The 24,513-nt window shown below is 44.8% G+C and overlaps 1 protein-coding gene across 1 annotated transcript; it reads right to left on the bottom strand.

The window, feature by feature from the left end:
- Positions 1-8,230: 8,230 nt before the first annotated feature.
- Positions 8,231-10,302, bottom strand: LOC115170667 (tetraspanin-4-like). Its single transcript, XM_029726913.1, has 6 exons — positions 10,261-10,302; positions 9,848-10,042; positions 9,389-9,478; positions 9,166-9,306; positions 8,658-8,741; positions 8,231-8,580 (listed from the first exon to the last, which is right to left on the bottom strand). Exons 1-6 carry the CDS (start codon positions 10,300-10,302, stop codon positions 8,506-8,508), a joined length of 627 nt encoding a protein of 208 aa, XP_029582773.1. The 3' UTR covers positions 8,231-8,505.
- Positions 10,303-24,513: the final 14,211 nt, after the last annotated feature.

Raw genomic sequence — 24,513 nt, 5'->3', positions numbered from 1 at the left:
ACATTGTAGAAGTTACTCCACAATACTAACATAAATCACAGAGTGAAAATAAGGAATCCTGTACAGAATAATCCTGTTTGCAATAAGGCACTAAAGCAATACTTTAAGAAAATGTGGCAATAAATTCACTTTCTGTTCTGAAAACAAAGCTTTATGTTTGGGGGAAATCCAACACATCACTGAGTACCACTCTTAATATTTTCAAGCATGGTGGTTGCTGCATCATGTTATGAGTACGCTTGTCATCGAAAAGGACTAGGGAGTTTTTTTTACGATAAAAATAAATGGAATAGAGCTAAGCACAGGCATAATCCTAGAGGGAAACTTGGTTCAGTCTGATTTCCAACAGACACAGGGAGACAAATTCACCTTTTAGCAGGACAATTACCTGAAACACAAGGCCAAATATACACTGGAGTTGCTTACCAAGACGACATTGAATGTTCCTGAGTGGCATTGTTACAGTTTTGACTTAAATCATCTTGAAAATCTATGGCAATACTTGAAAATGGCTGTCTAGCAATGATCAACAACCAACTTGACAGAGCTTGAAGAATTTCTTAAAGAATAATGGGCAAATATTGTACAATCCAGGTGTGCAAAGCCCTTAAAGACTTACCCAGAAAGACTCACAGCTGTAATCACTGCCAAAGGTGATTCTAACATGTATTGACTGAGAGGGTTGAATACTTATCTAAATCAATACATAGTGTTTTATTTTCCATTAATTAATTAATACATTTTAGAATTTTTATTCCACTTTGACATTATAGAGTATTTTGTTAAGATAGTTGACAAAAAAAAGACAATTAAATCCATTTGAATCCCACTTTGTAACAACAAAATGTGGAAAAAGTCACGTGGTATGAATACTTTTTGAACAGCTCCTGCATGTAAGAAAGGGATAGAATTGGATTACCATTTTCTCACCTAATCTACAACAAGAAATCGACAGAGGTAGACTTGACGATATGCAGGGCGTGAACAGTTTACTCGCTGAAGACCCCTGAATATTTCCCCTTGTTAGATAAGATCTATCGTTTGTCTGTCTTGTAGAGAAAGAAGGGGCAGTGTATGGCATAGTACAGTATAGGTACCAGGGTTGTAACAACTGACAGATACAGTATGTGGGATTTAGGACAGCAAAAGAGACCATGCCTCTACCTCTACCTGATACATAAATCTACCTGTCCCACTTATGTTCTGCTCCTCCACACCTCTTTGTGCCTCAGCCCTAGCTCCCCCTGTCTTTCTCCTCCCTGCCCCCCTCTTCTCTTCCCCTCTTCACTCAGATGAATGGGGGGAATGCAGTGAGTCAGTGGAGCAGCGCCGGGCCTTGGCCCAGTGACAGTCTCCTGTGAGCTGCCTCACTTCAAAGGGCCGCAGAAACCCGACTAGCTCCTTGTAAACAGGGCTGCCTGGCCCGAAGGCCCGCTTCCTGCGCTTAACTCAACTTAATGGCTGGCTTGTTTGGCTTTTCGCTGAAGCAGAGAGAGAGACGAATGAGGAGAGAGAGAAAAGAGAAGGGGGGAGGTGGGCGGGGTGGGTTGGTGGCAGGTAGAGTCTAAGATTTGTTACAAGGGGTGGGCGGGGAGGGGGTTTGGAAGGTATTTTGGAAAATTCACTTTAATAGGGGTGCTTTTTTCTTCCTCTCAAGGTAAAAAAGAAGGGAATAAAAGGAGTATCAGGATAGGGAAAGATGTTGCTGCCATATTGTAAATCTGTAAAAAAAAAAAAAGTGTATTTTCGGAACCTGAAAACTAAACAGAAACAGATGCCCAGATTCACTTTTCAGAATGTTTGAGTTTCGCCAGCAAAGTTCTGTTCACTTGATATTCTCAGTCAGGAAACCTGAAGTCTGATAGCATGACCCAGCAGGGAGACTGTACCTTTACATGGTTTATACCTGATAGCTATTGCACATTTGTCCTTTTGTACTATATGTAGATGTATGATGACTATCACCCTGTACACAGGTCTCACATTTATTGCATAGAGACACATCTGTCAAGCTAAATATATTACCGGGGAAAAAAGTTGCTATCTATGTAGACCAGATATTGTCTGTTTTCTCCGCGCTATTGACCAAGTCTCTTCTAGGTGGTCTCGGCTAAGCTTGTCTATGCTGTGGATTAGCTCTCTCTCTTTGTTGGTCTGAGATCTGCCATGCTGCAATATTCTCTCCTCGAGGGCAAGAAGGGACAAGCAGAGGATTGGGCAGAAAGAGAAAGAATGCTCTTCCAGAGAATGTTAATAATGTGATCTCATATCACCCTGATTGAAAGAAGCCCTCAGAGGCTGTTAACAAAGATGGATCATGTTGTTGGTCTGAAAAAAAAGAGACAAATAAGGGGAGTGAAAAAAGTTGCTCTCTGTGAAAGTTAGCATGAAAAAAGATGAAAGTTAAAAAAAAAAAGACCCAGACTTCGGTCTGTTACTAATCAAGTCTTGCTCTGATCTCAGAGAGCAGTATCATGCTCTGAGCGCTTATACTCAGTTAGTTATAGTCAGACATTAGCCCTGCTAAATCAGGGCAGTTTAGATTTTCCAGCGCTCTCCATATCTTTGGATCTCGTTTTCCCCTCAAAACAGGAAGTCCAATATGTTCCCTCTCCTCCTATGCCCTGCATGGATTGCTTCCTGAGGCCACCGTATAGATTTGGGGGAGGGGAAATCAGAGAGTTGGCAGGAGAAAGGAGGTTAAAATGTGCATTTTCAGTTTCTATGTTACAGAGGCCCTCCACTACAATATGGTGATATCCTGCTCGGTCACAGTGCTTCTCTTCGGGCAGACCCATTGCAAATGGCCATGAAATGCATTTCAACATGAGTGTTTTTATTGTCCTGTCCTGGTTTTATCAGTATGCTGTGAGAGTCTTTGTGGACATAGTTCTAGATTTATTAGGCAGCAGTTGAAAAGTTCACAGATCCCTTGACTGGACACTATCAGGGGAAAAGATACACAGAAAGAGAAGGGAATGGATATTTGGAAAGCCTAGTCTCAACTCCTCGACTTTGGATGATCTTACTAACTGGCCACTCAGTCAAGATAGTCCATGGTCTGTTCTGGGGCTCAGAGGATTTGTAAGTTAACTACAGCAGTAGGGAACGGAACAGAAGCAGACAACAACTGTGGTGGCAGAGCCTCTGTTACAGCCAGCCTCACTTGCTCCACCCCCTCCTTGGCTCACTCTCACGCCCCACACACACCATTTGTCTGGGGTTTTATGACCCACAGAGTACACACAGGCCATTCAGAGGTGGCTTCAGTGAGATAGATGGGTGGGGCCCAGGCTAGGCAGGCACGCACACACGCAAGGACACACACACACACACACACATACAGGGGCTAACTATTCCTCTGTGCATGCTTGGAGTAAACCGCTCAGGTCCCAGGCCCTATCGTAGAAAACCATGGGGTGTGTGGTAAAGAGAGAGGGAGTGTTTGTGCTAGAGAGAGAGAGGGAGAGCGAGAGGGAGTCTGGGTGTGTGTGGTAGAGAGAGAGAGTTTGGGTGTGTGTGGTAGAGAGCGAGAGGGAGTCTGGGGGTGTGTGGTAGAAAGAGAGAGAGAGCGAGAGGGAGTCTGGGGGTGTGTGGTAGAAAGAGAGCGAGAGGGAGTCTGGGAGTGTGTGGTAGAGAGAGTGTGAGTCTGGGGGTGTGTGGTAGAGAGAGAGAGCGAGAGGGAGTCTGGGAGTGTGTGGTAGAGAGAGTGTGAGTCTGGGGGTGTGTGGTAGAGAGCGAGAGGGAGTCTGGGGGTGTGTGGTAGAAAGAGAGCGAGAGGGAGTCTGGGTGTGTGTGGTAGAGAGAGAGTCTGGGTGTGTGGTAGAGAGCGAGAGGGAGTCTGGGGGTGTGTGGTAGAAAGAGAGAGAGAGCGAGAGGGAGTCTGGGAGTGTGTGGTAGAGAGAGTGTGAGTCTGGGGGTGTGTGGTAGAGAGCGAGAGGGAGTCTGGGGGTGTGTGGTAGAAAGAGAGCGAGAGGGAGTCTGGGTGTGTGTGGTAGAGAGAGAGTCTGGGTGTGTGGTAGAGAGCGAGAGGGAGTCTGGGGGTGTGTGGTAGAAAGAGAGCGAGAGGGAGTCTGGGAGTGTGTGGTAGAGAGAGTGTGAGTCTGGGGGTGTGTGGTAGAGAGCGAGAGGGAGTCTGGGGGTGTGTGGTAGAAAGAGTGTGAGTCTGGGTGTGTGTGGTAGAGAGAGTGTGAGTCGGGGGGTGTGTGGTAGAGAGCGAGAGGGAGTCTGGGGTGTGTGGTAGAAAGAGAGGGAGTCTGGGGGTGTGTGGTAGAAAGAGAGCGAGAGGGAGTCTGGGAGTGTGTGGTAGAGAGAGTGTGAGTCTGGGGGTGTGTGGTAGAGAGCGAGAGGGAGTCTGGGGGTGTGTGGTAGAGAGAGAGAGAGAGAGGGAGTCTGGGTTTGTGTGGTAGAAAGAGTGTGAGTCTGGGTGTGTGTGGTAGAGAGAGTGTGAGTCGGGGGGTGTGTGGTAGAGAGCGAGAGGGAGTCTGGGGGTGTGTGGTAGAAAGAGTGTGAGTCTGGGTGTGTGTGGTAGAGAGAGTGTGAGTCGGGGGGTGTGTGGTAGAAAGAGAGCGAGAGGGAGTCTGGGAGTGTGTGGTAGAGAGAGTGTGAGTCTGGGGGTGTGTGGTAGAGAGCGAGAGGGAGTCTGGGGGTGTGTGGTAGAGAGAGAGAGAGAGAGGGAGTCTGGGTTTGTGTGACAGAGAGTGTGTCGAGAGAGAGAGAGAGAGAGAGAGAGAGTCTGGGTGTGTGTGGTAGAGAGGGTCGAGGGAGAGGGAGCGCCCCTGAGCTGCTCCAGCTGCTGCCCAGAGTGGTGCTGACAGCTGCGTTACGGATATTTTGGGAGCCTGGAGTTCGCCTGGGATAATAATGGGCTTGATTTGGAGGAGAGAGGGGGGTTGATACATAGCCAGACACCACACTGTGTACACAACCATGCCACTCCTCGGGCCATGGCACGAGTATAGGTTAACAATCTGGTGATGAGAATACAAACAGAGCACTGGGGGGAATTCTTCTAGTCAATGTCATCATCTTCTATTATGTTAGTGCAACTGACTGTGAATGATCTCCTATAATAAGAAACTCCGGCAACTGTTGTGCTCCAGGCAGTACATGAAACAGTCGATTACAAATCTAATCCAACCTGTATACGACCCAGCCAGTTCTGATTAGGTTTCCAGCTATTGTTGTCCTGACTCCCGTGGCACAGAGCCCTTGCTAAGACAAACACATACACCGGTGGTCAGTTAGGTTGAAGGATTGGGGTGAAAGCACTTACTGTCCCACCTCAGTGCACAGGGAGCCCCCTGTCTGACGTAGCTGTGTTCACTGGTTAGAGCTCGCTGCCTGGCCTTCTGAATCAGCCCCGGTCTGTATAGTAGCTGTGTGGTACAGCACAGAGAGCTCCTATGGCAACTCAGCTGACCTGCAGACCTGAAACTGAGAGAGGGCGGGGTTCACGGGCTAGAATAGACCTCCACGACTGATGTTAAGATTTAGTGGTTAGTTAGAACCCTAAGCCTAAACCTACACTCTACATAGGAAACTAGCAGCACTAGCCTTAGGGTTCCAAAACATATGAAATGGAGCAAAGAGAAGATATATTTTTTGTTATTGAATATATCCAAATAATTACATGAGAAAACATAGAAATTTGACATTGTAGTTAAATATCACAATTATAACGCTCATGTCATCTAATCACATTGCTTCCTTGGCATCTCAACTTAGTTGACCTAAGTTGTATACATCTGAAATGAAAGATACAGTATGTTCTATCCGTTCTATTTCTACAGTTCTTCTCCTCTGTGGTTCTGCAGGTTCTGGAACTCTTCAGGCTCCGGGTGATGACTCATTTCTTCGGCTCCTTTCTGGCGAGCGTCAATCCCCGTTTTAATGGGAGCCTTCTTAACTGCTCTTTCAGAGGAATTTACAACCCTGGCCCTCACCGCTCGCGCACTCACTCGGCCCACGAGAGGGGAGGGAGGGGAGCACACTGACGCATTGTCCTGACACAGCCAGGAGTGGAAATGTACCACCAGAAGCAAGGTGGTGGGACTGGCGGCAGGGCATGTGTTCCTGTGCATGTGATTGCGTGCATGTATGTGTAAGTGAGTGAATGAGTGAGTGGATAAAGGAGAAGGGCTGGAGCTCTGTAGGTTTTCTCTGTAATTTTTCTCTCCCTGTGCAGCGTAATCACTTCCATCTGAGCCCTGCCCAAAGAGAGAGAGAGAGAGAGAGAGAGAGAAATGGTGGAGGGGCCTCGTCAAGGAGGTGAGAGTTAAACACACACACCCATATCATATGCACACACTCATAAATAACCCATATTCTAGCAGACACACAACACCCACTAATATACACATCCAGTCTACATATTCTCATTCCAAAAACATACTAACAGTAGAACAGTCATATTCGACAAAGCTTTCAGACAAGCAAGAACACCCTAACAGTCATGTCCAGTCTCGCACCACTCATCAAATCCTTCTGGGACATTATTACATTTGCTACCTCTAGCCCTCTAAACCAGTCATATCAGATAAAGAACAAAACATTTCATCTCATTGAAAACTTTAGCCCACACTATCAATAGAAATTGATTGAGCAACTCTTAGCATTGTGTGGTTATGGTAAGGGCATAAGACCGCATTTTCTAATTTCCTTCCTTCAATCCTGAGGTTTTTTCTTCCTCTTTTTGTTGGGGGTGGTTCCATCTGTCCTGCTGCACATGTTGAGCTGTATGTTGGAAGGCCTTGGGGAGAGACAGACAGGCTCTCCAAACCAGACGTTCATGGTCACCGTGCAGCGTAGCTAATAATAATCAAATAAAAAAAACAGGCCCTTCTGCACAGCAAACCCTCTGCCAAGCGGACCGCTCAGCTAGATCTCCACTGAACCGCTGACCACAGGGACAACTAAAGTAGGCCAATCCTAATGCCGAATGAGGTCTTATCAGTTCTATGTCGTCCTTTACCATCCTTCAGACCAGAGGCTGAATGAGAAGATGAAAGTAAAAAGAGAAAAATAAAAGGTGAAAGGAGAGATGCCGTGTCATCTTATCAGAGAGAGAGAGAGAGAAAACATTCCGACTGCAGGCCACATACAGACAGTGAATAGAGGCCCCGAAGGCTTAGATTTAGTGGTGTCTGCTGTCTGCCAGTGCTGCTGGTTTGAACATTTCCTCTGAATCACCAGAAAAAGTATCCTAAATTACACCATGCCCCCTTGGCACACATTACAGTATTAAACATTCTGAGGAGAAGAGGAGAGGAGGTGCATGACTTTACATAAGAGTTCTTCTATCTCTAGTGAGCAACATCCTCTGCTGCTCTTCTATCCCCAGTCACTCACACTGGGTTAGCTCACTTCTACATGTCCTGCTATCCTGGGTGACACAGGGCAGCCACTCTGTCATGGTTTTAGCACAGTTACAAATGTCTGCTCGTGCTAAATATTTGTTTTCTTCTACTGGGACAATATGTCTAATAACTAATAAGGGTCCTGAAATCCTACAAATTGGGGTTGCTGACCTGGGTGTTGGCTGAATTAGGGATTGACAACACAATCCTCAATAACAGAAGACTTGCTGGGAGCCCATCTAATTTCCTGGGGATGTTGAGTACTACTACTGACCTAGTTACTGACATTACAGGGGCCGGGGCCGGGCCAGGTAGAGGAGCAGGCAGGCCACACAGCAGACAGGCAGCAGTCTCCTGTCTCCATCGAAGCCAGCCAGAGGCCCAGTGAGCCTGTTTCACTGTAGGCCAGGGAGACCAGCCTTCAGCCCAGCCCGCCGCCATGGGTCCAGCGTCCGGCTGACGTGTTCCATTTTTCCCGGCGCCTCAGATACACTTGGATCCACTAACAGGCAGGATGGGGTGCAGTAAGAGGGCTCGTAAAACACTGGGCATAAAATGTGAGTTTATCAATAAGGCTTGCTGTTCAGATGGGAGGGAATGTGCTTGGATGGAGAGCGATGGAGGTGGTGGAGCTGCAGCCTTAGCTGATCCCAGCTGTCTGAATAAACTCTAATTAGCACCACCACACCCTTATCGCTTGGAGGTGACGGGAGCAAATGTTCCTAGTGAACCACCCAGGAACAACAGCCTAAATAACATGGGACAATGACTGTGTGTGACAGGTGACTGCCTCACCTCCTGGACCAAATGGCCTGGTGAAACATGGCAGACACAGAATGCAGACATTCAAAACGACAACAAAAACAAATCAACTCAACAATGCGTGAATTCAAGCTGCAGTGTTATTCCTACACCCTTGCCTCCACCACCATAAAAATGCTGAACATTCCAGAAAAAAACAACAACAAAACAACCAATCACTGATAACAATTTAATATTGGGAAAGACAATAGGCTGTACAGGATCTAAACTGCATTATGATGAGAGTCACAGCATTCTCCCCCAATTTACGATAGAATGGCGTGGGCATTGTCATATATGGTTTTAGCATCGGGCTGGATCTTGACCGAAGCCGTTCCCTCCCTCCTTAACCCAAATTCTCATACACCTCTCTCTTCTTGACATCTCGAAAGAGCTCAATTCCCATGATGCATCCCACTAACTGATAAAATGATAATAACACAGTAAGTACAATGATGCAACATGTGACCTAAGTAGAACACCTGATATGTTGTTTACCTCTATGAGACCCAGAACGATGCAGGCGGCACCCAGCCACACCAGGTTCCTATTCAGGGACTCTTTCATCACCTGCACAAAGCCCTGGAGGGACGACACACACACACTAGCACAGAGTGTTGTGAATCCTCTTTTCCTGTGACTAAATGAGCTGTTAATGAACTGTCTGTCCTCCAGGGGCCACAGTGTCTGCAGTCAGTCACTCAGAGAACCAGCTGATATATATTGACCGTGTTTAACTTTATCCTCTCAAGTCCCTGCTTGTCTTACTTGCTGAACTGCAGACCGACCAGGATCTGAGCTAAGCATGACTAAAAGCTTGTTATTATAGGTTTTAGTGAAAAGACTCAAGGCATTTTAGATAAAGCCTCATTACTCTTTAGGGCCCTTAAAACCTCTCATCATTGTCACAGCAATTCCCATGTAGGGAATCATGATCACCTTTTTGCTAACCTCATCTAAGGCCTTTGTAACCCCCTCGCCCTTCCCGGTGCTGGTTAATACTGACCCTCTGGTAGATGTCTGTGGTGACGACTTTCACACAGGCCACAGAATCCACATGGCAACAGGAGTGTGGCACAAAACTAATATTCCCATGAGAGCTCTGCAGGAGCCAGTCAGTGTAGTTCTCTGCACCACAACAACGGAACTGAAACGCACATAAACAAACTTTGATAGTGTATCTCACAGAGACCATTCCCCTGGTAAGGAGTGAATAGCACGCTACTCACTGCATGCTGTAGGTCAACGATGGCAACCTTATCCCTGGGGCTGTGCTGCACGGTCACCTCGTTGACTTTCAGTGTGATCCTTCTCTCCACCTGCAGAGGGTGCAGAGGACACACAAAGCATTTTCACCCTTGTCAATCAAGCAATACTAGTTGAATTCCCTGGAAAACACAGTGATCATCCAAGACTGCAGTAGGTTGAGACAGCCGAGCAGAGTCACGTTTACCTTGTTTCTGAAGACACTACCAGACACTATCTGCAGAATGAGGATCAGCATTAGGAAGTGTGTGAACTACAGAGTACAAAGAACTTAGATGTTACTCTCCAAAAGCAAAATGCAAGTGTGGCAGAGCTCGGACAGGTTATGATTTAGTATGTGAAGATGGAACACGGCATATTAACTGTTCTCCAAAACATAAAGCCCCAAGTTACCATATCTCACACTGTGCTGTACTGCCCACCAATCCAAGGAGCAGACGGCTGTCGGACCACGCTCCAATGCTACCCAGGAAGGCCAGCAGGGAGACAATGATGCCCACCACTATGAGGAGGATGGAGGTGTGAGACATGCCCTGGGATGTGTGGGTGAAAGACTCCATTTCTGTATAGGTGGGCCGAGACATAGCCCCGACCAGGACCAGGGCCAAGCCAGACCCCTGGTAGAACATTAACACAGGCCATACAAATCACAGGTTAGTCAAACAACTGTAGTTTTCTCAATATAACCTTTAGACCTTTTTAATGGTTCACTCTAGAGCAATTGGAGTCAGTCAGGCACATATGTGTTCTATGAAAGTGCCCCTGGAGTGATCAGGACAGGTAATGGTGTATATTTGAGGACATTGTGCATGTAAGAGGTGAATGTATGACTTACCCAGAATAGAGTGTTTAGGAGGATAAAGAAGAACTTAACCATTCTTCAGAAATATTTTCTTAGTATACAGGAATTTACTGGATCCACATTCAATATTTCTCATTTTATAGTCACTTCTCTATATTTGCATAACTTATACAACTTTGCCTATACCTACATTTTTGTTTTGTACTAATAGCCTAAAGAAAATATCAGTTAGGGTAGGTACACGGCAACATTTTGTACTTGATTGAGCGTTTTGACCAATATACATACCAGTATAGATCTAACACACCAAAACCATGAGACTCATCTGAAATATGTACAAACACCTGGAATTCTTGAATAGGCGGCTCAATTAACACAGCATTTCTACAGCTCCAAATGTCTATATTACTTGTCAGAGAGAGAAGCAAAATGAGAGAGAAGCAAAATAAGTTATCAGCAACACGATTTAGATAAAGCAAGTGGACTGCATCAGCTAGGCCTATCCTTGAAATGATTCGGTTGACATCATCACTACAATGAACTGTAAAACAAACAGGATATGATGGGTGTAGTTTCATGCGTTTTCCCAGTTGTTGGGGTACTGTAACACTGTTACATGTCAGAGAGAGCTCTGAGTCTCGAGACGTTGATCTAATTGAATTGAAAAGAAATAGAAGCAAACGGGAACTAGGAAGGGTATTCACGATTGTTCCCCTCTCTCGTTTAATCTCGGACTGTTATTTATGACGGACTTGTTTTTGTCAACAGTCCATGATGTCCTATCGAAACAAACAGCTCAGGCCGGGTAAAGTTGCCCCTAGACGTTGATCTTGGGCCAGATTCGCATTTCCCCTACTAATGGTTAATGTTAGGATTGGGGAAGGGGAAACTGTTGATCCTACACCAGCGATGTAGCCTACTGAGCGATGCAAAGAGCTTTTAAACAGTTTCACCAGGCACTAAGTAAGTCGGACGCAGAACGGCAGAAAATAACCATAGGAGATGCGGTGCGACATTGTTTCTACTTGGGTGACAGTTGTTGCGCGTCATATTCCCCACACACGGAGCAGTACTATTGGTTACATTTTCACTTGGAAATTCCATCCTCTTTCCATTTGGTACAGGGTGGAATTCGGGATCAGAGGCCCTGCCACCTCTGGTGCCTGAGACTTGGTTCTTTTTCGATCTCTGGCCTATGGCCTATTGGTGATCATGCTCTTTTAAGAGGTTGGTTAAAGCTATTTATTGTATAACACTAACCCCCCTTGTTGCACAATAACATATTCATTTACCAATTCCAAACATGTCTTCAAAGTGTTATTTTGGTAAATTCAGGAATTTGTTTGGTAGTGGTATTTGGTTATGTGAGATTTTAAATGAGATCTTCCCCCCTCCTGTTTTATATCCATCTGGCTGGATCCACCACCACTGTCTGGGTTACCAACTCACTTCTTGATGCCTTCATGCTTCATACCTATTCTCTGAGGGCACCACCTGAAGCCTTCCCGTTTAGTATAGGCCTATCACTTTTTAGTCCAGCCCTCAGAGGCAGGTGCAGCTTGACGTTTTTTCTGCCAAGCAGTCATATCATCAAACAAGGGAGAAAGATTGGAGCTGGAAAGAGGCAAGTCAAGTCACATACTACTTGAGTAAAAGTCTAAAAGTATTTGGTTTTAAATATACTTTAGTATCAAAAGTAAATATAATTGCTAAAATATACTCAAGTATCAAAAGTAAAAGTACAATTAGTTTCAAACTCCTTATAGTAAGCAAACCAGACGGCACCAATTTACAGATAGCAAAGCGCACTCTCCAACACTCAGACATCATTTACAAACGAAGCATGTGTTTAATGAGTCCATCAGATCAGAAGCATTAGGGATGACCAGGCATGTTCCCTTGATAAGTGTGTAAACTAGACCATTTTCCTGTCCTGCTAAGCATTGAAAATGTAACGAGTACTTTTGGGTGTTAGGGAAAATGTATGGAGTAAAGAGCACATTATTTTCTTTAGGAATGTAGCGAAGTAAAAGTTGTCAAAAATATACAGTTGAAGTCGGAAGTTTACATACACCTTAGCCAAATACATTTAAACTGTCACGTCCTGACCAGTAAAGGGGTCATTTGTCATTGTAGTTGGTCAGGGCGTGGCAGGGGGTGTTTGTTTTGTGTGTTTTGGGGTTTTTTAGTTCTAGGGGATTTTGGTTCTAGTTTTCAATTTCTATGTTTCTTTTTCCATGTTTGGCCGAGTATGGTTTCCAATCAGAGGCAGGTGTTTTTTGTTGTCTCTGATTGGAAGCCATACTTAGGCAGCCTGTTTTTTCCATTGGGCTTGTGGGTGGTTGTTTTCTGTATAGCCTGTGTGCCTTATGGAACTGTTTCGTCGTCTGTTTATTTTGTTTTGAGTGTTCTTTTCTAAATAAAGAAGAAAGATGAGCACTATACCTGCTGCATTTTGGTCACCGTTCATCGACGCCTATGACATAAACTCAGTTAAACAATTCCTGACATTTAATCCTAGTAAATATTCCCCGTCTTCGGTCAGTTAGGATCACCACTTTATTTTAAGAATGTGAAATGTCAGAATAATAGCAGAGAATGATTTATTTCAGCTTTTATTTATTTCATCACATTCCCGGTTGGTCAGAAGTTTACATACACTCAATTAGTATTTGGTAGCATTACCTTTAAATTGTTTAACTTGGGTCAAACCTTTTGTGCAGCCTTCCACAAGCTTCCCACAGTAAGTTGGGTAAATTTTGGCCCATTCCTCCTGACAGAGCTGGTGTAACTGAGTCAGGTTTGTAGGCCTCCTTGCTCGCACACACTTTTTCAGTTCTGCCCACAAATGTTCTATAGGATTTAGGTCAGGGCTTTGTGATGGCCTCTGTTCATTGCATCTCTGTTCATTGCACTATGTTCAACTTTCGCTCCAGAGACTATGTCCAGCTGTGGGCCTGGTGAATAAACGGGTCACCATGTCTATATTTTGGGATGGTTCTTAATGGCTTCAGGGGGGTGATGGAGCACACTATGTGCCCCCCCCCCCCCCCCCCCCCCCCCGGGATTGTCCACAAGAGGGCGTCACTGGACATTTTAAGCTGATTTAAAGTATCAATGTAAGTTATAAGTGAAATAATCTGTCTGTAAACAATTGTTGGAACAATTACTTGTGTCATGCACAAAGTAGATGTCCTAACCGACTTGCCAAAACAATAGTTTGTTAACAAGAAAGTTGTGGATTGGTTGAAAAACAAGTTTTAATGACTCCAACCTAAATGTATGTAAACTTTAGACTTCAACTGTGAAGTACAGCTACCCCAAAAAATGTCTTATAGTAAGTTGAAGTATTTTTACTTCAGTACTTTACACCATTGAGGTTTACTTTGCTAGTGACATTGGAGGGTTTTGTTCTCTCATGAGGCCCAGAAGAAGGTGTCAAGGTTCCTAGTGAAGCTGTGGCTGAAGAGTCCTTCTCGGAGCTCTGATGACAGGTCCAGTTTGGAGTCAGAGCGAGCTAACGCTGAAGTCCACCAGGGGGCAGTCATGCAGTCTTCGGGAGAGGGCAAAGCTCTCCGCAGCTTGCATGGAACTATCCATAATAACTCACCGCAGCACTCCCCACCCACTGGCACTAATAAGAGTTGCAGAGGGGCAAAGGGATCTACGTCCCCAGATAACATTGACAGCGGCAGGAAGAAGATCAAGTTCCCACTCCTATTCACCAAGACAGCCGTGGCTGTGACCACCACCAACCCCTTTCTCACTCAGAATGACTGGCCCAGCGTGAAGCTTTCTGCCAAGGCAGAAAAGGCACATAAGACTGTGAGGGTGGCCGGTATCCCAGAGGAGATTGGTGTTGGAGCTAAGGTCATGTAGAAAAACTTACCGGCCATACCCAAGTTCAGCTGGTCATGGCCCAGTCCAAGTGAAGAAGATGACAAAGTCCAGGGCAAAGTCAAAGACTTCCGCAAGACCAAACTAGGTAAACAGAAAGAAGATAACATCCCGCCAATAGCCAAAGAACCCTGGAGAAAAGGGTCCTTCCATGGAGCAGAGCAAGGCAGAGACAGGGACTATAGCAGGAGGAAGGCGCCCCTCTCCTACAACATCCAGCGTAGACTCAACCAAGCCATGACAGATTCAGACAGACTCAAAGCTTGAGAGGTCACCAAGAGAAGCGGAACCATCCGCTTTGAGAATCTCCAGCAAAGGCCTAACCGACAGATGCCAGAGTTGGAGCGATTCAGACCCAGGGATATCACCAAGAGGAGGGGCATCATTCCCTGTGATGAGCTGCAGCAAAGGCCCAACCAGCCAATGCCAAAGCTACATAAAGCTGCCCTGGTTAAACTCCCGACGATTCCACGGCGGAGGGGCTCCATCTCATATGAGGAGTACCAGAAGCTGAACCAGAAGATGCCAGACAGCACCATCAACACAGAGCACCTGGAGGAGTTCCTATACTCACTGTCAGTACCTACCGTCTGCTATATACTTACCATTCATACCTGTTCTATTCCCCACAACTGTCACTGTTGTTCCCTAACACCACTATCTGCTTGTGCCTGTTTGCCTGTAGGGGCATTACTCGTATTGAAGACCTGGCAACTATGGTACCTGACGATCCCCTGATCGATGCCCAGTCTGATGGTAAGTAGCATGCACACAGTTAGCCTGTCTTATATTGTGAACTAATACTACCTACCAATACAAAACCAAAATGTTATAAATTGATTTGCATTTTAATGAGGGAAATAAGTATTTGACCCCCTCTCAATCAGAAAGATTTCTGGCTCCCAGGAGTCTTTTATACAGGTAACGAGCTGAGATTAGGAGCACGCTCTTAAAGGGAGTGCTCCTAATCTCAGCTTGTTACCTGTATAAAAGACACCTATCCACAGAAGCAATGAATCAGATTCCAAACTCTCCACCATGGCCAAGACCAAAGAGCTCTCCAAGGATGTCAGGGACAAGATTTTAGACCTACACAAGGCTGGAATGGGCTACAAGACCATCGCCAAGCAGCTTGGTGAGAAGGTGACAACAGTTGGTGCGATTATTCGCAAATGGAAGAAACACAAAAGAACTGTCAATCTCCCTCGGCCTGGGGTTCCATGCAAGATCTCACCTCGTGGAGTTGCAATGATCATGAGAACGGTGAGGAATCAGCCCAGAACTACACGGGTGTCATAGGCGTCGAAAGGGACAGACCAAGGCGCAGCGGGTATAGTGCTCATCTTCTTACTTTATTTTGATTAAAGTGAACACTTAAACAAAAATACTAACAAATTACAAAATGACAGTTCCGTAAGGTACAAGACTATAACGGAAAACAACCACCCACAAACCCAAAGGAAAAAACAGGCTGCCCAAGTATGGCTTCCAATCAAAGACAACGAAAAACACCTCCCTCTGATTGGAAACCATACTCAGCCAAACATGGAAAAAGAAACATAGAAATAGAAAACTAGAACCAAAATCCCCTAGAACCAAAAACCCCAAAACACACAAAACAAACACCTCCTGCCACGCCCTGACCATACTACAATTACAAATGACCCCTTTACTGGTCAGGACGTGACAACGGGAGGATCTTGTCAATGATCTCAAGGCAGCTGGGACCATAGTCACCAAGAAAACAATTGGTAACACACTACGCCGTGAAGGACTGAAATCCTGCAGCGCCAGCAAGGTCTCCCTGCTCAAGAAAGCACATATACATGCCCGTCTGAAGTTTGCCAATGAACATCTGAATGATTCAGAGGACAACTGGGTGAAAGTGTTGTGGTCAGATGAGACCAAAATGGAGCTCTTTGGCATCAACTCAACTCGCCGTGTTTGGAGGAATGCTGCCTATGACCCCAAGAACATCATCCCCACCGTCAAACATGGAGGTGGAAACATTATGCTTTGGGGGTGTTTTTCTGCTAAGGGGACAGGACAACTTCACCGCATCAAAGGGACGATGGACGGGGCCATGTACCGTCAAATCTTGGGTAAGAACCTCCTTCCCTCAGCCAGGGCATTGAAAATGGGTCGTGGTTGGGTATTCCAGCATGACAATGACCCAAAACACATGGCCAAGGTAACAAAGGAGTGGCTCAAGAAGAAGCACATTAAGGTCCTGGAGTGGCCTAGCCAGTCTCCAGACCTTAATCCCATAGAAAATCTGTGGAGGGAGCTGAAGGTTCGAGTTGCCAGACGTCAGCCTCGAAACCTTAATGACTTGGAGAAGATGTGCAAAGAGGAGTGGGACAAAATCCCTCCTGAGATGTGTGCAAACCTGGTGGCCAACTACAAGAAATGTCTGACCTCTGTGATTGCCAACAAGGGTTTTGCCACCAAGTACTAAGTCAGGTTTTGCAGAGGGGTCAAATACTTATTTCCCTCAATAAAATGCAAATCAATTTATAACATTTTTGACATGCTTTTTTCTGGATTGTTTTGTTGTTATTCTGTCTCTCACTGTTCAAATAAACCTACCATTAAAATTATAGACTGATCCTTTCTTTTTCAGTGGGCAAATGTACAAAATCAGCAGGGGATCAAATACTTTTTTCCCTCACTGTATGTGTGTGTTGCCTGGATGTTGTGTCCAAACAGTCATTTCCAATAACTCCCACGTCAAGAGCCACTTCTCCACTCTAGACATTCCACATTGACACATTGACATCAGTCTATGTCTAAATCTAAGGGTCCTACAAGGCCAAGGCATGGAGCCTAGGAGGAGAGCCAGAACTACTCATCCCCTTGGCCTGCTCCAACTGGCTGGATTACACTATAGTCTGCTGATTAAGTCCCTGACGGGTCCAGGTCCTGATAGGGTTGAGGACCCTGATATCAGGCCCAATTGAGGAAGGGATCAGTGCTGGTCTGATCCATTCATTATGAACAGTCTCAGTCTGATGTTAACCAGACATGCCTGAGACACACACACAGACATAGTGTACGTTAGCCCTCCGCCTGGCTCCCATTAAGAAGATGACGGGTAATAAAATAAACCACAGTGAAACAGGGAGCTCTGTTGTTAAAGCTGTTGTGCTTGAATGTGTCTGTGCATTTGGCGATATCATAAATTAGCAGTGACACTGTTTACTCAAACTAAGCATACTTGGCCTGATGGCCCCTGTCATCCTGTAAACCAGATGCTTTAGCCTCAGCAGTTTCCTTTTCCTCTCTTCTGTTTACTGTATGCTGAGACCAGATAAGCGCTATTGTGGCAAATACAACAGTTTGGGCTCGATATTTTCTCAGCTAATTGGATAGTAGGACATTTTTTTAAAATTGTTTGGAAATGTTAAACTAGGTAAGGCTGGCCTGTGTCTGTTTCTCTGGATGTCATGGGGAAAGAGAGAGGGCCCCCTAGTGCCTTTGACTGGTTCCTAAAGGATTATTGTTGTTTGACGGAGACCGCCTCTTCAGATGGTTTACCACAAGGTGGTGCCAGTGTATCAGCCCTTATTGTCTGGTTCAGTCGCTTCACTTCCTCAGATACGCTCGTTGACTTGATAATGACTTACATTTTTCTCTGTCTTGTTATAAAGAAGATATACATTTTAGGTATAATGAATCTACACTTTAGTATAGTAGTTTATTACTGTTGATATGAAGTAATAATATACTGTAGTAGTAGTCCTCAAAGCTCTTTAAAATGCAACGCTTCATCAAACTCCTGATGTCAGATCTGTCAATATCATTTTTTTATATTTCACCTTTATTTAACCAGGTAGGCCAGTTGAGAACAAGTTCTCATTTACAACTGCGACCTGGCCAAGATAAAGCAAAGCAGTGCGACAAAAACAACAACACAGAGTTACACATAAACAAACATACAGTCAATAACACAAAAGAAAAGAAAAATTGAAAAAATCAATGTACAGTGTGTGCAAATGTAGAAGAGTAGTGAGGTAGGCAATAAATAGGTCCTAGAGGCGAAAATAATTACAATTACAATTTAGCATTAATACTGGAGTGATAGATGTGCAGATGATGATGTGCAAGTAGAGATACTGGGGTGCAAAAGAGCAACAGGGTAAGTAATAATATGGGGATGAGGTAGTCGGGTGTGCTATTTACAGATTGGCTGTGTACAGGTACAGTGATCGATCGATAAGCTGCTCAGACAGCTGATGCTTCACGTTAGAGAGGGAGATATAAGACTCCAGGTTCAGAGATTTTTGCAATTCGTTCCAGTCATTGGCAGCAGAGAACTAGAAGGAAAGGCGGCCAAAGGAAGTGTTGGCTTTGGGGATAACCAGTGCAATATACCTGCTGGAGCGTGTGCTACGGGTGGGTGTTGCTATGGTGACCAGTGAGTTGAGATAAGGCGGGGCTTTACCTAGCAAAGACTTATAGATGACCTGGAGCCAGTGGGTTTGGCGGCGGATATGTAGTGAGGGCCAGCCAACGAGAGCATACAGGTCGCAGTGGTGGGTAGTATATGGGGCTTTGGTGATAAAACGGATGGCACTGTGATAGACTACATCCAGTTTGCTGAGTAGAGTGTTGGGGGTTTTGTAAATGACATTGCCGAAGTCAAGGCTCGGTAGGATAGTCAATTTTACGAGGGTATGTTTGGCGGCATGAGTGAAGGAGGCTTTTTTTGCGAAACAGGAAGCCGATTCTAGATTTAATTTTGGATTGGAGATGCTTAAGTCTAACCAGACACCTAGGTATTTGTAGTTGTCCACATATTCTAGGTCAGAACCATCCAGAGTAGTGTAGCTAGTCGGGCGGGAGGGTGCGGGCAGCAATCGGTTGAAGAGCATGCACTTAGTTTTACTAGCATTTAAAAGCAGTTGGAGGCCACGGAAGGAGTGTTGTATACTGTTGAAGCTCGTTTGGAGGTTAGTTAACACAGTGTCCAAAGAAGGGCCAGAGGTATACAGAATGGTGTCGTCTGCGTTGAGGTGGATCAGAGAATCACCAGCAGCAAGAGCGACATCATTGATATATACAGAGACAAGAGTCAGCCCGAGAATTGAACCCTGTGGCAACCCCATAGAGATTGCCAGAGGTCCGGACAACAGGCCCTCCGATTTGACACACTGAGCTCTATTTGAGAAGTAGTTGGTGAACCAGACGAGGCAGTAATTTGAGAAGCCAAGGCTATTGAGTGTGCCGATATGAATGCGGTGATTGACAGAGTCGAAAGCCTTGGCCAGGTCGATGAAGACAGCTGCACAGTACTGTCTTTTATCGATGGCGGTTATGATATCGTTTAGGACCTTGAGCGTGGCTGAGGTGCACCCATGACCAGCTCGGAAACCAGATTGCATAGTGGAGAAGGTACGGTGGGATTCGAAATGGTCGGTGATCTGTTTATTAACTTGGCTTTCAAAGATTTTAGAAAGGCAGGGTAGGATAGATATAGGTCTATAACAGTTTTGGTCTAGAGTGTTTCCCCCTTAGAAGAGGGGGTGACCGTGGCAGCTTTCCAATCTTTGGGGATCTCAGATGATATGAAATAGAGGTTGAATAGGCTAGTAATGGGGGTTGCAACATTTTCGGCTTTTAATTTTAGAAAGAGAGGGTCCATGTTGTGTAGCCCAGCTGATTTGTAGGGATCCAGACTTTGCAGTTATTTCAGAACACCAGCTGTCTGGATTTGGGTGAAGGAGAAGCGAGGGGGGGCAAGTTGCTGCAGGGGGTGCTGAGATGTTGTCCCTAAGGTAGGGGTAGCCAGGTGGAAAGCATGGCCAGCCGTGGAAAAATGCTTATTGAAATGATTGATTATCGTAGATTTATCGGTGGTGACAGTGTTTCCTAGTCTCAGTGCAGTGGGCAGCTGGGAGGAGATGCTCTTATTCTCCATGGACTTTACAGAGTCCCAAAACTTTTTGTAATTAGTGCTACAGGTAGCAATTTTCTGTTTGAAAAAGCTAGCCTTAGCTAGCTAACTGACTGAGTATATTGGTTCCTGACTTCCCTGAAAAGTTGCATATCGCGCAGGGTATTCGATGCTAATGCAGAACGCCACAGGATGTTTTTGTGCTGGTCAAGGGCAGTCAAGTCTGGGGTGAACCAAGGGCTATATCTGTTCTTAGTTCTACATTTTTTGAAAGGGGCATGCTTATTTAAGATGGAGAGGAAAGCACTTTTGAAGAGCAACCAGGAATCCTCTACTGACGGGATGAGGTCAATATCATTCCAGGATACCCGGGCCAGGTCGATTAGAAAGGCCTGCGCGCAGAAGTGTTTTAGGGAGCGTTTGACAGTGATGAAGGGTGCTTGTTTGACCGCGGACCCAGTACGCACACAGGCAATGAGGCAGTAATCGCTGAGATCCTGGTTGAAGACAGCAGAGGTGTATTTAGAGGGCAGGTTGGTCAGGATGATATCTAAGAGGGTGCCCGTGGTTACGGATTTAGGGCTGTACCTGGTAGGTTCCTTGATGATTTCTGTGAGATTGAGGGCATCTAGCTTAGATTGTAGGATGTTTGTAACAGGATCTTAATGTTGTCAATGATGTTCACACCAGGCTGTTGGCTTCTGAAACCACTTCCTTATCCTCACCAGATGTTATTTCCACAGAGGAAACTTATATTGATATGGTGTTCAGTAATCAGAGAAGTCCAAGCAACAGCACCATTGTGTCATTCTTCCGGCTATTCATCGGTCCTTTCTCAGGTTTCATTATTACCCTCTGTAGGAAGGCAGGTTTCAGATCTTTAGTAATTATTCTGTTTCTCTCATTTTCAGTTCTCAGTTCTCTCTCTGTACCTGTTTAGTTAGCTCATTTTCTTTTAGTGGGTGTTCCATGACTTAGTAAATGGCGACGACGTATATCAGGTACACATTTCCAAAAATGTGAAAATGACATGAAGGCTATTACCAGATTCTTAACCTCAGCTGCATATCTGGCATCTCTCTTTAGAGACGTTCCTTTCAAAGTGACTGAAAGCAGCTCCAGCTGCATGTTTATCTCCAGCCACATCTAGAGGATGTTTAGACTGAGGAGTCACACTCAGCCACCCCAGGAGAGATATAAAGGCCATTTAGACGTATCACTGGAACCCTACATTTAGAGTGAACGTTAAGACCCCGCGTGCTAGGTGGGTGAGAGAGAGTAGGCCTCACTAAGGACAAACACAACAAATGTAAACCATTTAAGTCATTCAGTCAATTGGTGTCATTGGTGCTGTAAAGTTTATATTGTCTGTATGGATGTGGTTCCTCCCATGAATCACCCAGGAGCTTCTCCCGCTGATGAATGAAGCATTATCACCCTGTTTCCTCGTAACGAGCTGCTTCCAGCATGACTTGCCAAATGTTTATCCAACTCTGTACTGTATGCTGTCCGTCTGTCAACACTGCTCTGATTCAAACTCCTGTATAGGCTTTTGTTAGGCAGTACAAATAGTTTTTTGGGGGCGGGATTCTGTCCTGCATAATAGGGCCTATATGAATGGTCCTGTGTTAGCAAAATTTAGCACTTCTCGCTCTAGCGTCTATTTCGGATGCCAAATTAGACGTGTGGGTGTGTGCACGGTCTACTCTGTGTGTGTGTGTGTGTGTGTGTGTGTGGCCTCATACTGAGTGTGTTGTAGCTGTGTTGTTGTTGGACGAGGTAATAGGTTTAGGCATGAGGTTATCTTATGGATTTATCAAAGAGCCCCTATTACCTGGTTGACTCACACTCTGGAATCTGCCTGCAATCTGGACTCAGGGGTAGACGTAACATAGTAAATGAAAATCCGGGACACTCAAATGAGTATGATATGTTACATTTGGTATGGTAAGTATTCATTTGTTGATGTCTATCATCCATTTCATATTATATGTTACAAATTCCAATTCATATTATATGTTACGAATTACAATTCAAATGATATGTTCCGAATTACAGTTCATATTATATGTTTCCGAATTGCAATTTGTATGATATGTTACGAATTGCAATACATATATGTTACGAATTCCAATTTGTTGTGGCTAACGTTATCTAGGTGGGTAGGTGGCTTACACTGATGTTAGCTAGGCTAGGGTTAAGGTTAGGAGTTAGGTTAAAAGTTAGGGTTAGGGGAAGGGTTAGCTAACATTCTAAGTAGTTGCAAAGTAGCTATAAACTAGTGAGTAGTTGCAAAGTTGCTAAAATGCTAATGTCCGTGATGAGATTCAAACACGCAACCTTTGAGTTACTAGACATTAGCGTTATATGCCAAACCATCCACCCTCCTTTTGTTTTTGCCTTAAGTAACCTTCTGTCTTATGTAGCCACACCAAACGTAACAAATCATACTAATTTTAGTGTCCCGGATTTTCATTGACTATGTTACATCTAGTCTATTAGACAAGCCTGGGAATCTTTAGTGTCCTTCTAGTAAAGCATCTCAGCTTCATCCTCAAGTTGGCTTGTGAAATAAAACGACAGACTGCCTTATCTATGAGGACACAGTGCTGAGTAATGCCATTCACATTCATCTTGTAAGTCTTAAGTCTAAATCCTAGTGGATCCCACTAGAAGGAATTCTAGGGAATCCACCTGCCTGTACACATGGTCGGTTTTTATTACAGCGCTGTCATTCTAGTAGAAATGTGATGGTTAACAGAGTAGTTTAGCATGCACCTCCTAGTAGCGCACCTTGAAACATGCAGACCATCCATAGTCTCTGCTTTATTTCAGTTACTGAACCAATGAGTTGTTGCAATATGACATGCATTGCAAGTGGTGTAATTCCAATTTGTCTTAAATTGTCAGTGTAATCTAGCAAGAATGTACTTATATCATGTCACGAACCGGCTCGAAGTTCATAACAAAAAGGGAGACAAAGTGGAGATAAGGAATAACAAAACATATTTATTAACTAAAGTAAACTAAATACAATTAACAATGGTGTGTAGTCAGTAATCAGTAGTGCGAGTGTTTGCGTGCATAAATGTGATAATGAGGGGCGTTGAAAGGTGCCCAAGCAAGCAAGCAAGCAAGCAAACAAACAAACAAACAAACAAACAAACAAACAAACAAACAAACAAACAAACAAACAAACAAACAAACAAACAAACAAACAAGCCACAAAAATGCCACAACCAAAATCTATAAGTGTCTGCACGGAGAGAGTCTCCTCAATGAATGGGGAACAGGTGTATTTATACTGGGACACACCTGGGCCCAGGTGTGTCCCATGTCGCTGACGACCCTCCTGGCTCCGCCCACTGGCATCCTAATAAGGAAAACAAGAGCAAAGAGAAAGAATACGGCAGACAGAGTGGGAGGGTCATCACAATCACAACATGGTAGCTAAACAACACCTCACAATGTTTATCTCTCTTGCTAATGTATTTGCTTTGATAATTCTTATCCCAGATTCTACAGAAACCCAAACAGCGCATCTCACATCAGACCTTGAACATGGCAGTCGTTCTGTGTGGTTAATGTGGAATTTGGGAGGGCTGGAGCAGGAGCAGGGATGGGAAGTGAGGGGAGCAGAGTGATATTGAGTGAATGATCTACTACAGTAGTAGTTGAAATCAGGGCAGTGAAACACAAATGCTCTGTGTGTGAGAGGGATGCAGAGGCATTAAGCTAGGTGTTAATAAGTAACTATCAGTAAAGGTATCAACAGTTCAGTGAACAGTTTCAATAACTCTGATAGACAAACATCTAGTGTATTTGTTGGTGCCAGTGCAGTACACTGCTTCACTAGACTGGAACACAAGACTTACTGTCGTCAGGTTGACATATCGTGCTGTAGTTTACTGGCTTACTGTGCTGCGTGAGAGAACTGACTAGACCTAGATCTACATAGGTCATACTACTATTACCAGGGATGCTCATAGTAATAGTGTCCGTACAGTAAATGTACAGTAATGCTTCCTCTCTACTGAGCCTGAGAGAAGGGAAACACATCCACAGAGCTGCTGGTTGCTGCAGTTGCAGCCACTTGTTCTACGGTCTGTGTTACCATGGACACGGCTCACTGTGGAAAGATTTATAGTGCCTGTCTCTCTGGGATTTATGTTAACTGTTATGGGGTTGTGGCTGTTGTGTTCAATGCTCTTACCTACTGGTGTTAAATTATACATACAGTACGTAACAGAGATGCCACACACATCCAAAGTTCAGTCTCTACACTGATAAGTGAGCAGTCAAACAGTAAGACAGGTGAATGTGAACAAATCAAACACTTGACAAAGCAACCTTTGGCTGTGTTTGTGTATGGATAATCTCTCTCGTTCTGTATATGTGTGTGTGTTTCTATTAGCTGTGGGGTTAGTGAGCGTAGGGGGTGGGTGGGTGTGAGAAGGGGACAGAGATACACAGACACACTGATAGGGACAAAG

This window comes from Salmo trutta, chromosome 32 (genome assembly GCF_901001165.1).
Source record: "Salmo trutta chromosome 32, fSalTru1.1, whole genome shotgun sequence".
Lineage (NCBI taxonomy): Eukaryota > Metazoa > Chordata > Actinopteri > Salmoniformes > Salmonidae > Salmo > Salmo trutta.
This window is presented reverse-complemented; position numbering and strand designations above follow the sequence as displayed.

Coding starts and splice junctions, on each gene's coding strand:
- LOC115170667 (XM_029726913.1), bottom strand. CDS start 10,302: ATGGTTAAGTTCTTCTTTATCCTCCTAAACACTCTATTCTGG. Junction 10,043..10,260: donor TCCTAAACACTCTATTCTGG/GTAAGTCATACA, acceptor ATGTTCTACCAG/GGGTCTGGCTTGGCCCTGGT. Junction 9,307..9,388: donor TCGTTGACCTACAGCATGCA/GTGAGTAGCGTG, acceptor TGTGCGTTTCAG/TTCCGTTGTTGTGGTGCAGA.